The sequence below is a fragment of the Cherax quadricarinatus genome, chromosome 71, assembly GCF_038502225.1.
Source record: "Cherax quadricarinatus isolate ZL_2023a chromosome 71, ASM3850222v1, whole genome shotgun sequence".
Lineage (NCBI taxonomy): Eukaryota > Metazoa > Arthropoda > Malacostraca > Decapoda > Parastacidae > Cherax > Cherax quadricarinatus.
In genome coordinates this window covers 16,755,102-16,767,476 of record NC_091362.1, presented here as the reverse complement: position 1 = coordinate 16,767,476, position 12,375 = coordinate 16,755,102, and the positions used below count along the sequence as shown (strand labels likewise).

The following is a 12,375-nucleotide window of genomic DNA, read 5'->3' as shown; positions in this document are numbered from 1 at the left end:
ACATTATAGGCTGACCCACATCTTATGTTTTATTACTTACTTACATTTATTTATCTTCCTCTCTATATGTTAAAAAAACATTTATTTTAACGCAGTGTCTTGGAGAAATAATTTATTTGCTTAAGAACGTGTAAAAATAGTGTATAGCAGTATTGCTAAATGAAAATAAATTGTTAACATACCTGGTATTGGGGAAGTTGGGGTTTAAAATGCATGGTCCACAAAACTGAAAATGTAGTTATTTTTATGTTAATATAAATATCCTTAAAATCTGGAAAAGTTTGTTCTTAAGATAATTTATTATCTGTAAAATATTAAATATCCTAAATGCATTAATTCATTAATAATGCAATTCCGCAGCTTGTTTTGAAGGTCTTTGTGCAGCTTCAGTGGTGATGCTTTACCCCAACTTACGCCGCAGCTCTGGCCTTCAACGTTTTTCAAGTCTCGGAGTTGGGGGTAATCAAGGAGGCTCAGGTGGCGTAGGAAACAGAAGTCGCAATGGATCAGTGAACACCAACTCATTACCAACAGGCCTTGATCCCACTATTGTTAAACAGACTAGTAAACATTGTCTTTCTCCAGATGATATAGTTGATAAATACAGAGAAGCTATAGTCCATTATAGTAAGGTAAGGAAATTGTTTTAATTAAGGGTGTAAAAGAAGAAAAACTTGATAAAGCTAGGATGTTTGAATGTGCGTGGATATAGTGCAGATAATAAGAGACGATTGTCAGTATCATGCATTGAAGCTGGATGCCCTGGCTCTTAAGTGAAACAAAGCTGAAGCGGGTAGGGGAGTTTCAGTGGGGAGAAATAAATGGGGTTAGGCCAGGGGTATTTGAGAGAGAGATTTGGAAGGAGTAGCAATAATGTTGAAAGGAAACTGATTACCTAGACTGAGTCTTGGAGGTGGGAAGTACAGCGCCTGCACTCTGGAGGAGGGGTGGGGATATTGTAGTTTGGAGGAACACCTGAACTGTAGTATTAGAGTGTGTCTGGCAAGACAGTGATAAAGTGATTGATGGTGAAAGTGCTGCTTCTTTTTCAGGCCACCTATGTTGGTGGGAGATGGCTGGTGTGAAAAAAAAATGTACAGAAGATATTAAATCACTACTAAATTAATTAGGCTGATATTTAAAGTTCTTATAACCTTAATAATGTGCCTAGTTTATTAATACTATTATGCATGACAAAGGAAAGTTCTTTAATTCATTACTGCAGTGTGTAAATTAACTGAATTAAGTAATGATATAAACATTTATTTTATAATTGAAGCATTACACAGATCAGTATTCACATGTTAATGCATTGTTCCCTTTACATACCACTTAGCAATATATCAAGAAATCAAAACAGATAAGTGACACTCAAAATTAAGGTAAATTTCTAGAAATATACTTGAGCGAACAAACTAAAATTCAATACAGCTTCTCACTTAGCGATGTACTCGTTTACCAATGACTCAGACTTACAATGGGCTCTCTGACCAGTATTCATACCTAAATAATGTGTATTAGAGCTGATTTCTTCTCTTCTGTTTATTACGATATACAGTACACTACTGTATAAACATTTAAAAATATACTAAAAATGTTATAAATGGTGCAGAGGTGACATTAAAATAATATCAAAGATGGTTGACACAAACCCACTACCACTATAGGAACAGAACTCCATTGTTAAGTGAGGAGAGGCTGTACTTATATTCAACACTTAGCTAAAAATAAATAAAATAGTAGGTATTGTTTGTTCAGTCTGCATCCACAAGGAAATCACCCTAGCAGATGATGAATGTCAGTAACGGAATATAGATGCATAATGTTTGATTTACAGGATACATATATATTTGCTGATATGTTCCACAAAACATTAAATGGAAAGGTTGTTTCTTGGTTTTGTTCATTCCCTGTATTTATCAATTTCCCAACTTTAATTTAAATTTGGAGAATCCCAGCTCATCTTATAAGTATATTTGTTTTCAGTTGCTGAATGAGGAGAAAATAAAATAATTGCTTTCTTCATAACAGTATCGTAATGCTGGAGTAGTGGAGACCGAAGCTAGTATCAAAGCTGTACATGTATTGATTGAACAAAGACGGTACCTTATGGCTGCAGAATTTCTCTCGAATGTTGTCTTCATTAATCTCCAGCTCTCTGATGAGGAAAAAGTAAGAATTCCAATAACACACTGCAGTGGACGGCACATTTTGAAATTTATAGGTTTAGATTTGCATTAAAAACTTATTGTATTGGCATAAATTTACTATTCGTGAATTGGTACAGTATATTGACATTCCTTAGATCATCTTATGGAGAGAAAATTATTATTCATAGTTTACTGTATCATGAAATCATAATAACAAAGGCAAAAAAATCACAGAACAGGTGGGTCTCCTAAGTTTTTGGACCTGTCAGTTTTAGGACACTTACCACGGGTTCATTACCCACCTGTTCTGTGATTTGATTAATTTTCTGTATTTAGGTTATATGATTATTTTATAAAGATGTAAATTTTGGGCAGTTGGACACAGCTCCAGTCTCATCCTCAGTGTGTCACCTTGCAGATTGCACGGTTCAATGCTCTGGCAGATCTCTATCACCAAATAGGATTTCACCGGAAAGCTTCATTCTTTCGGCGTGTAGCTGCAATGAGGTGTGTAGCACCTCAGAATCAACAGCCAGACTGGGGTCAGTGTTATCGTCTGTTGCTGCAAACATTGGAGGGATACAAAATTTGCCTTGATCCTTTACAGTTTAGAAAAGGTAAGTGGAAACTTGTTATATTGCAAGTATCTTATCCTAAATTTTAATCAACCAGTATTACTTTTAAAATTTTCAATACTGGAGAAACTAAGGATCAGAGGGAATATTGCCATATATGAAGTACTTGGAGATATCAAGATATATGAAGACTGAAAACTTTGAGACCAAGATGAATGGGGCATAAATTCAAGAAAAACTTATGACTGAATGAGCCGTAAAAATAAAAGGAAGTTCATCGTTAATTTAGAGTAATGAGCAGGTGGCTTGTTCTAGGATTGCTGAGTAAATACATACTCTAATTCCTTGATGAAGCTTTTTGCTATAACAGTATCATGAAGCACTTCTTATTAACCCTTTGAGGGTTTTCGTCGTACTAGTACGTCTTACGCGTAGGGGTTTTTGACGTACTAGTACTCATAAATTCTAGCGGCCTCAAATCTAGTGGGAGAAAGCTGGTAGGCCTTCATATGAAAGAATGGGTCTATGTGGTCAGTGTGCACAGTCTAAAAAAAATCCTGCAGCACACAGTGCATAATGAGAAAAAAAAAACTTTGACCATTTTTTTTGAATAAATCAGCGACTTTGCAGTGTATTTTCGTATGGTATTTATTGTTGTATTCTAGTTTTCTTGGTCTCATTTTATAGAATGGAAGACATATTACAGAAATTGAGATGATTTTGACTGGTTTTACAAAGAAAAGTGCCTTGAAATTGAGCTCAAAGTAGCAGAAATGTTCGATTTTTACCAAACTTCAAAAGTACACAAATCGTGCCAAGCGTGCAATACACGTCAACTGGTGAGTCTAATATTCTTTCACATGTGCACCAATAATATTTATACCATTTTTTACACTAATGCAGTAGTCTGCATAACAGTAAATCTTATATTTTTTGTGAAAATAAAAATTCAAAGTGGAAAGCAAAAGAATATAAGAGGGGCCTTGAGACGTTACTAATGACTAGAGGAAATGTCATTTTAGTGCCAGGAATGTCTTTCTTGTGTATTCTGGACCCTATTCGGAAATTGGCATCTTTTGAAATTTGTGTGAAATTGGCAAAATTGCTAAATTCTGACCACTGTACTGGATAGTTGAATTTCATAAATGAGTGGTTTCTTGCACCCATTCGATAGAAAAAATGGAGTTCTAGCGAAATATTCATGTTTTTTGTCGACTAGTACAGTGAAATTGGCCGAAAATGGGGCTCAAAGTGGGCAAAATCGCCGATGCGTAAACATCGCCGAGACCGCTAACTTTGCGAGAGCATAATTCCGTAAGTTTTCTATCAAATTTCAAACTTTTGGTGTCTTTATGATCGGGAAAAGATTCTCTATCTTTTCATAAGAGAAAATAATTTTTTTTTTTTTTTTAAATTTGGCCGACCCTGAGAACGAGTTTCGGAGAGGGCCTGTCGACCCTCAAAGGGTTAAATCAGTCTGATAGTTAGGGGTGGGGATTGACAACCTGACAATATTTCCATAGAGTTGGCAGGTAGTATTATGGTGGAGGCAACATAAAGCTTGTACGGCCATAGAAGATGTGGGTTACGCTCTTAAGACAGGTAGAGGAGTAGGAGAGCAGATGAAGAACACCTGTTGGTTTGGGCAGGATAGTAATGAGAACATTTGATGATGGATGGATGATGATGACCATGGACAATGATGAGTGAGGTTTGGAAGTATTTCCACTTTCTAAATATTAGACAGTCAGAAGCAGTCATCTTTATCCATCTAGCTTCAGATTAACTAATACAATATCAAATCTTTCATCCTTTTCACTGTGTTACCCTAATGGATGCTGAAAGCTATGGGGACAAGACCCAGTTGTTTACTTCAGTCTTCACTCCATTACACTCGCTTTTGAGCATAATTTACTTGGTAATACACTTATTCCTCTGCTGTTCATGCATTCTTATAAACTTTGCTCAATGTTATTTGTGCCAATGTTATTTTTCTATCATTCTTGCTGAAAATACTGATCTACATGTCCTTTGCCTTTCCTGAAAACCTCTGGATCTTCAATTTAGTTTCAGCTATTTTCAGATCAATTAAATTCAGACAAAAGCCTGATCTATTTGATCTTTTGGGAATGGTTTAAAATAAAAAATTAGTTTTTACAGGGATAATCATGTTATCTTTTTTTTTTTTTTTTATTTTTTTTTTTTTTTTTTTTTTTTTTTTTTTTTTTTTTTTATCATCGTTTTTCATGTTATTTGTTTTTCAGATGGTAGTCAGGGTTGGCCTTCATTGCAAATTCAGATACTGCAGGAGCTAGTGGGTACATCACGTCGAATGGGTCAAAATGCCCTGTGTACACGACATCAAGCATTCTTGGGTAATATCCCTACTTATCCATGCATATATATATACATACATCTAGGCTTTTCTCCTTTTTCTAAATAGCTCTTGTTCTTCTTTATTTCTTCTATTGTCCATGGGGAAGTGGAAAAGAATCTTTCCTACGTAAGCCATGCGTGTCGTATGAGGCGACTAAAATGCCGGGAGCAGTGGGCTAGTAACCCCTTCTCCTGTAGACATTTACTAAAAAAGAGAAGAAGAAAAACTTTATAAAACTGGGATGCTTGAATGTGCATGGATGTAGTGCAGATGACAAGAAACAGATGATTGCTGATGTTATGAATGAAAAGAAGTTGGATGTCCTGGCCCTAAGCGAAACAAAGCTGAAGGGGGTAGGGGAGTTTCGGTAGGGGGAAATAAATGGGATTAAATCTGGAGTATCTGAGAGAGTTAGAGCAAAGGAAGGGGTAGCAATAATGTTGAAGGATCAGTTATGGAAGGAGAAAAGAGAATATGAATGTGTAAATTCAAGAATTATGTGGATTAAAGTAAAGGTTGGATGCGAAAAGTGGGTCATAATAAGCGTGTATACACCTGGAGAAGAGAGGAATGTAGAGGAGAGAGAGAGATTTTGGGAGATGTTAAGTGAATGTATAGGAGCCTTTGAACCAAGTGAGAGAGTAATTGTGGTAGGGGACCTGAATGCTAAAGTAGGAGAAACTTTTAGAGAGGGTGTGGTAGGTAAGTTTGGGGTGCCAGGTGTAAATGATAATGGGAGCCCTTTGATTGAACTTTGTATAGAAAGGGGTTTAGTTATAGGTAATACATATTTTAAGAAAAAGAGGATAAATGAGTATACAAGATATGATGTAGGGCAAAATGACAGTAGTTTGTTGGATTATGTATTGGTAGATAAAAGACTGTTGAGTAGACTTCAGGATGTACATGTTTATAGAGGGGCCACGGATATATCAGATCACTTTCTAGTTGTAGCTACAGTGAGAGTAAAAGGTAGATGGGATACAAGGAGAATAGAAGCATCAGGGAAGAGAGAGGTGAAGGTTTATAAACTAAAAGAGGAGGCAGTTAGGGCAAGATATAAACAGCTATTGGAGGATAGATGGGCAAATGAGAGCATAGGCAATGGGGTCGAAGAGGTATGGGGTAGGTTTAAAAATATAGTGTTAGAGTGTTCAGCAGAAGTTTGTGGTTACAGGAAAGTGGGTGCGGGAGGGAAGAGGAGCGATTGGTGGAATGATGATGTGAAGAGAGTAGTAAGGGAGAAAAAGTTAGCATATGAGAAGTTTTTACAAAGTAGAAGTGATGCAAGGAGGGAAGAGTATATGGAGAAAAAGAGAGAGGTTAAGAGAGTGGTGAAGTAATGTAAAAAGAGAGCAAATGAGAGAGTGGGTGAGATATTATCAACAAATTTTGTGGAAAATAAGAAAAAGTTTTGGAGTGAGATTAAAAAGTTAAGGAAGCCTAGAGAACAAATGGATTTGTCAGTTAAAAATAGGAGAGGAGAGTTATTAAATGGAGAGTTAGAGGTATTGGGAAGATGGAGGGAATATTTTGAGGAATTGTTAAATGTTGATGAAGATAGGGAAGCTGTGATTTCGTGTATAGGGCAAGGAGGAATAACATCTTGTAGGAGTGAAGAAGAGCCAGTTGTGAGTGTGGGGGAAGTTCGTGAGGCAGTAGGTAAAATTAAAGGGGGTAAGGCAGCCGGGATTGATGGGATAAAGATAGAAATGTTAAAAGCAGGTGGGGATATAGTTTTGGAGTGGTGGTGCAATTATTTAATAAATGTATGGAAGAGGGTAAGGTACCTAGGGATTGGCAGAGAGCATGCATAGTTCCTTTGTATAAAGGCAAATGGGACAAAAGAGAGTGCAAAAGTTATAGGGGGATAAGTCTGTTGAGTATACCTGGTAAAGTGTATGGTAGAGTTATTATTGAAAGAATTAAGAGTAAGATGGAGAATAGGATAGCAGATGAACAAGGAGGCTTTAGGAAAGGTAGGGGGTGTGTTGACCAGGTGTTTACAGTGAAACATATAAGTGAACAGTATTTAGATAAGGCTAAAGAGGTCTTTGTGGCATTTATGGATTTGGAAAAGGCATATGATAGGGGGGCAATGTGGCAGATGTTGCAGGTGTATGGTGTAGGAGGTAGGTTACTGAAAGCAGTGAAGAGTTTTTACGAGGATAGTGAGGCTCAAGTTAGAGTATGTAGGAAAGAGGGAAATTATTTCCCAGTAAAAGTAGGCCTTAGACAAGGATGTGTGATGTCACCGAGGTTGTTTAATATATTTATAGATGGGGTTGTAAGAGAAGTAAATGCGAGGGTCTTGGCAAGAGGCGTGGAGTTAAAAGACAAAGAATCACAAAGTGGGAGTTGTCACAGTTGCTCTTTGCTGATGACACTGTGCTCTGGGAGATTCTGAAGAGAAGTTGCGGAGATTGGTGGATGAATTTGGTAGGGTGTGCAAAAGAAGAAAATTAAAAGTGAATACAGGAAAGAGTAAGGTTATGAGGATAACAAAAAGATTAGGTGATGAAAGATTGGATATCAGATTGGAGGGAGAGAGTATGGAGGAGGTGAATGTATTCAGATATTTGGGAGTGGACGTGTCAGCGGATGGGTCTATGAAAGATGAGGTGAATCATGGAATTGATGAGGGGAAGAGGGTGAGTGGTGCACTTAGGAGTCTGTGGAGACAAAGAACTTTGTCCTTGGAGGCAAAGAGGGGAATGTATGAGAGTATAGTTTTACCAACGCTCTTATATGGGTGTGAAGCATGGGTGATGAATGTTGTAGCGAGGAGAAGGCTGGAGGCAGTGGAGATGTCATGTCTGAGGGCAATGTGTGGTGTGAATATAATGCAGAGAATTCGTAGTTTGGAAGTTAGGAGGAGGTGCAGGATTACCAAAACTGTTGTCCAGAGGGCTGAGGAAGGGTTGTTGAGGTGGTTTGGACATGTAGAGAGAATGGAGCGAAACAGAGTGACTTCAAGAGTGTATCAGTCTGTAGTGGAAGGAAGGCGGGGTAGGGGTCGGCCTAGGAAAGGTTGGAGGGAGGGGGTAAAGGAGGTTTTGTGTGCGAGGGGCTTGGACTTCCAGCAGGCATGCGTGAGCGTGTTTGATAGGAGTGAATGGAGACAAATTGTTTTTAATACTTGACGTGCTGTTGGAGTGTGAGCAAAGTAACATTTATAAAGGGGTTCAGGGAAACCGGCAGGCCGGACTTGAGTCATGGAGATGGGAAGTACAGTGCCTGCACTCTGAAGGAGGGGTGTTAATGTTGCAGTTTAAAAACTGTAGTGTAAAGCACCCTTCTGGCAAGACAGTGATGGAGTGAATGATGGTGAAAGTTTTTCTTTTTCGGGCCACCCTGCCTTGGTGGGAATCGGCCAGTGTGATAATAAAAAAAAAATATCCATATTTTTTTTTTTTTTTTGTTAGGGGTTTTAATAAATTAGGTGATTATCAGAATTTTCTGAGACCTTTGCTTAATTAAATGTAAGGTTCAGCCTTATTAGCGAGCTGTAATGAATGCTATTAAAGGTAGTGTATTAGATACCATTACCTAATGTTTTACTCTAATTAAGAAAAATTAACAAATATATAAGTTCTAAGTCTTCAATATTCTTCCTCTATATATAAGGGAGGATAATAAGTTTAATATTGAAAAAAAAGGTATGCCTACCCTTTTCCCATTGTTGAATCATTTTAATGTGAATGTTTGAGTGGTTGGTGCTTAGGATCAAGAACCTCTTCTCTGTGAAGGGTGCTATACTTGCTACAGGGTACTTACCTATGAACGTAGCATCTTTATCAGCATAAATGGAGGAGGTATTTCCCCTCCCATCTAAATTTGCTGCCAGTTATAGCCAATGGAACAATTATGTGTATGGATTGTGGAATATGATATATATTTAGAATAGTTTTACTTGCTTTGTAATTGTAATTTAGGTATGTACTGTGAGTGAATTGGTCACAATAGTAGCAAGTTGATAATGTAAGCTTGATAATATTAGAAAGAATGTTTAAAATGCTGAATAACCAAATGGTAATATGAGAAACATTCCAGGCTAGTGTCAGTGGCAGAAGTGATTTATCCCTTAATTACATTGTTCAAAATGCAGTGTGTAATTTGGTACTTACTGTTCAGTTTGTGCCATGATGCCACACTTGACTGAGGTAGAACGTCAGGAAACTGCAAATATGTTGGAGTCACTTAGTGCAAGAAGTGGAAGTGGGCCCGTGCCTCTGGTGGTGCAGGAAACTGGTATTATCATCCCACCTGTCAATTTCCTCAACTTGCCCATATGCAGGTATTATTTTTGTATAACTTATTTTTTAAATTATGTAATTTATTTTGAAATAAAATAAGTTTCATGGATAACCAAATTTCTCTTTTGTAGTATGTTGAAAATTTCAAAAAAAAAAAAAACTTTACCTTTTTTTCTTCGTCTCCGTCTTCTCCGTCTTCTCCGTCTTCTCCGTCTTCTCCTCCTCCTCCGTCTTCTCCTCCTCCTCCTCCGTCTTCTCCTCCTCCTCCTCCTCCTCCTCCTCCTCCTCCTCCAGGAAAGTGCGTACAATAGCTCCAGTAACTGGTAGAAGAGCAGAGAAAAAGCTTTCCCTAACTGGAGATGAAGATTCAGGGCCATTTATCTTCTCGCCATTTACATCTCTCACTAGCAGTAATGATCGCCGTGCTCATGGCAAAATGGGTGAGTACAGATACTTTAGTAGCACTAAAACATCAAATATTTGGAACATTCTATCCTGGGGAAAGTATTTGTGCAAGTGACTGTAATTATTAGTTGGCATTTGGGTGAGCTCCAGCTCTTAGCATTCACTCAACCAACTGATGGGGTTAAGCCCTTTTAGATCTACAGTATTTTGAACACTTGTATCACTAGTAATGATAATTTGCTGTTTTTATGGATTAAACATTGCATCTTGTTAAGTAGGACACTAAAGTTAGTGCTGCCTAAGTAAAGAATTATCATCGGGAAAGTGTTGTTTTATATTTTCTTGTTTTGCGTTATTTTTTGGACAACTGTGGTCAAAAGTCTTTTGCTTTTAAAAGCATACTTAGTACTGTACTGATGTAATGTAATTTAAATGTATTGTAAAAGTAATTTTTTCAAGGCTTGAATTTCAGTTAAGTAGTAATATTAATTAATTCTTGCAGACTTTGATTGGGTAGAAGGAGATATATGCGAGATCTGTTTGGACTTGGAGAATCCAATGCCTTTTGAACTTAAGGTTACCAACATGGTAAGTTATTAATAAAATAAAAAAAAACTTTTTCATTTTCATAAGACTTTAGAAACAATGTTGGTAAAGATTAAACAGGCATGCGTGCATCTGCAAACTCATTGATAATAAGAAATTGTTGAAAGTATTTTTGTACTTCACTGGAGTTACTTTTTTTAAATCTTCTACTCTAACATTAAACTTTAGTGTTCCTCAAGGCTGTACTCTGGGCCTATTCCTAATTTGCATTCATTACTTTAGAAATTTTACTTAACATCTCAAACCAGTGTGCCTTGCAGGTAGTATCACTTGTCATCTCAGACATTGGCACAGCTGCACTAAACATGATAAGGAAACTAAAAAAATTGCATGTTTGGACAACTGTAGACAAACTTGTGTTAACCCTTTCACTGTTGGTCCCGTAATATTACAGCTTGCAAGCCAGTGTCGGTCCCATAATACTACGCTAAAATTCTAGCGGCTTCAAATATGGCTAGAGAAAGCTGGTAAGCTTACATGTGAGAAAATGGGTCTGTGTGTGCAGTGTAAAAAATAATCAGGGAGGTCGCAGTGCATTATGGGAGTGCCAATTCATTATGCCTTGTTCACCATGCCTAGCGGTAAGGAATACCTCACTCCCCGGCAAATTGGGACTCTTCTCTTCTAACGAAGATGGAAGTGTCAGTGAAGATGAATTTCATGGTTTTGAGTAGTTTATGACTGAAAGCAATTCCCAGGATACCCTGATGACCATCAACCTTTCACCTCTGGTGCTGGGTCATCTCGTTCGTGTTCAGTAGTACCATGGCGAAAGGCGGTCATATTTTCCCATGTCCAGGACTTGGATGTGAGCATTGGTCATGATAGTGATACTGATTGTGATTTCCAAGCTCTTGATTATGATTCCAGTAGCTACAATGAAGAGGAATATTCTCCAGTGAAGCGTCAGTTTATACGAGACTACATGCATTTTGGTAGTGCTCCATATGCTATTCCAAGGGGAAGGAGTACATCTTGGAGTACATCCCATGGCCTTGCACCAGGAACAGATAGTGAAAAGAGAAGACAGCGTGGGCGGTGGGGAAGACGGTGTGGGTGGTGGGGAAGACATGCATACCAGCATGTGTACAGAACCTAGGATAACCCAAAAAAGTCATTGACTCATTTCCATGTGGGTGGTGGGGAAGAACAGCATAGTTGGTGGGAAAGACAGCATGGTTGGTGGGGAAGATGGTATGGGTAATGTTGCAATTGGGATGGATAATATGCATGCAGCAGCAGGTAGTGGTGTAATGCTTCGTGTGGCACCAGTGGCACCCCAGGATGGTAGCCATGCTGCTGACTCAGCACATCCACAACAAAGGCCACCAACCACCCACACACCACAACCTGCACAACCACAACCACAACAACCTGCCCACAAAAACAGTCACTAGTTTTATGTGTGAGGAGTGTAAAACAGCACTGTGCATAACACCATGTTTCAAAGAGTTCCATAAACTGTAGCAGTTCTAGGAATGTGTCCAGTGACTATGTGTGTACTTATTATAGAACAATAGTAATAAATAACTTTTTTAATTGTTGGTATGTGTAAACAATTCTTTTAACCCTTAAACGGTCCAAACAGATCGACATTCAAATTCGTAGTGCTCCAAAAGTAGATCTACTTTTTTTTACATATTTTCAAATATAACAAAAAAAAATGTAGATAAGTTTTTTTACACGTTTTCAAATGTAAAACAAAAAAGATTTACATTTCTTTACATACTTTCAGATGTTGAAAAAACGTATATATATATGTTTGGACCGTTTAAGGGTTAAACAATATAATGATAATATTTATGTGGTTATTGTGTTGCATACGAGTGGATATATGCATCATGTTGGTGTCACAGGGCACAAAAGTTACTTGAAAAAATTAAGTATTAGAAAAGAAAAGAAAAAAAAAATAGAATAAAAGTAATATTATTACCGAGTGAGCGGCAGATGCCGATGTTGCCGTCAGCATTTCACTTTGTCAACTTCACGCCTGTATGTAGTGGTAA

General features: G+C 37.6%; 1 protein-coding gene across 2 annotated transcripts in view; it reads left to right on the top strand.

Annotated features, from left to right (window-relative positions):
- Window positions 1-12,375, top strand: part of brun (trafficking protein particle complex subunit brun) — a 113,240-nt gene that overhangs the window by 86,603 nt on the left and 14,262 nt on the right. Inside the window, exons 6-12 of one of the 2 annotated variants that reach the window (XM_053793486.2) lie at window positions 361-632; window positions 2,032-2,172; window positions 2,569-2,767; window positions 4,990-5,100; window positions 9,237-9,399; window positions 9,653-9,798; window positions 10,266-10,351. In XM_053793486.2, coding sequence (XP_053649461.2) covers window positions 361-632; window positions 2,032-2,172; window positions 2,569-2,767; window positions 4,990-5,100; window positions 9,237-9,399; window positions 9,653-9,798; window positions 10,266-10,351 — 1,118 coding nt within the window. Of the gene's footprint in view, window positions 1-360; window positions 633-2,031; window positions 2,173-2,553; window positions 2,768-4,989; window positions 5,101-9,236; window positions 9,400-9,652; window positions 9,799-10,265; window positions 10,352-12,375 lie in introns of both variants that reach the window. The other variant, XM_053793485.2, reaches the window with a different exon arrangement.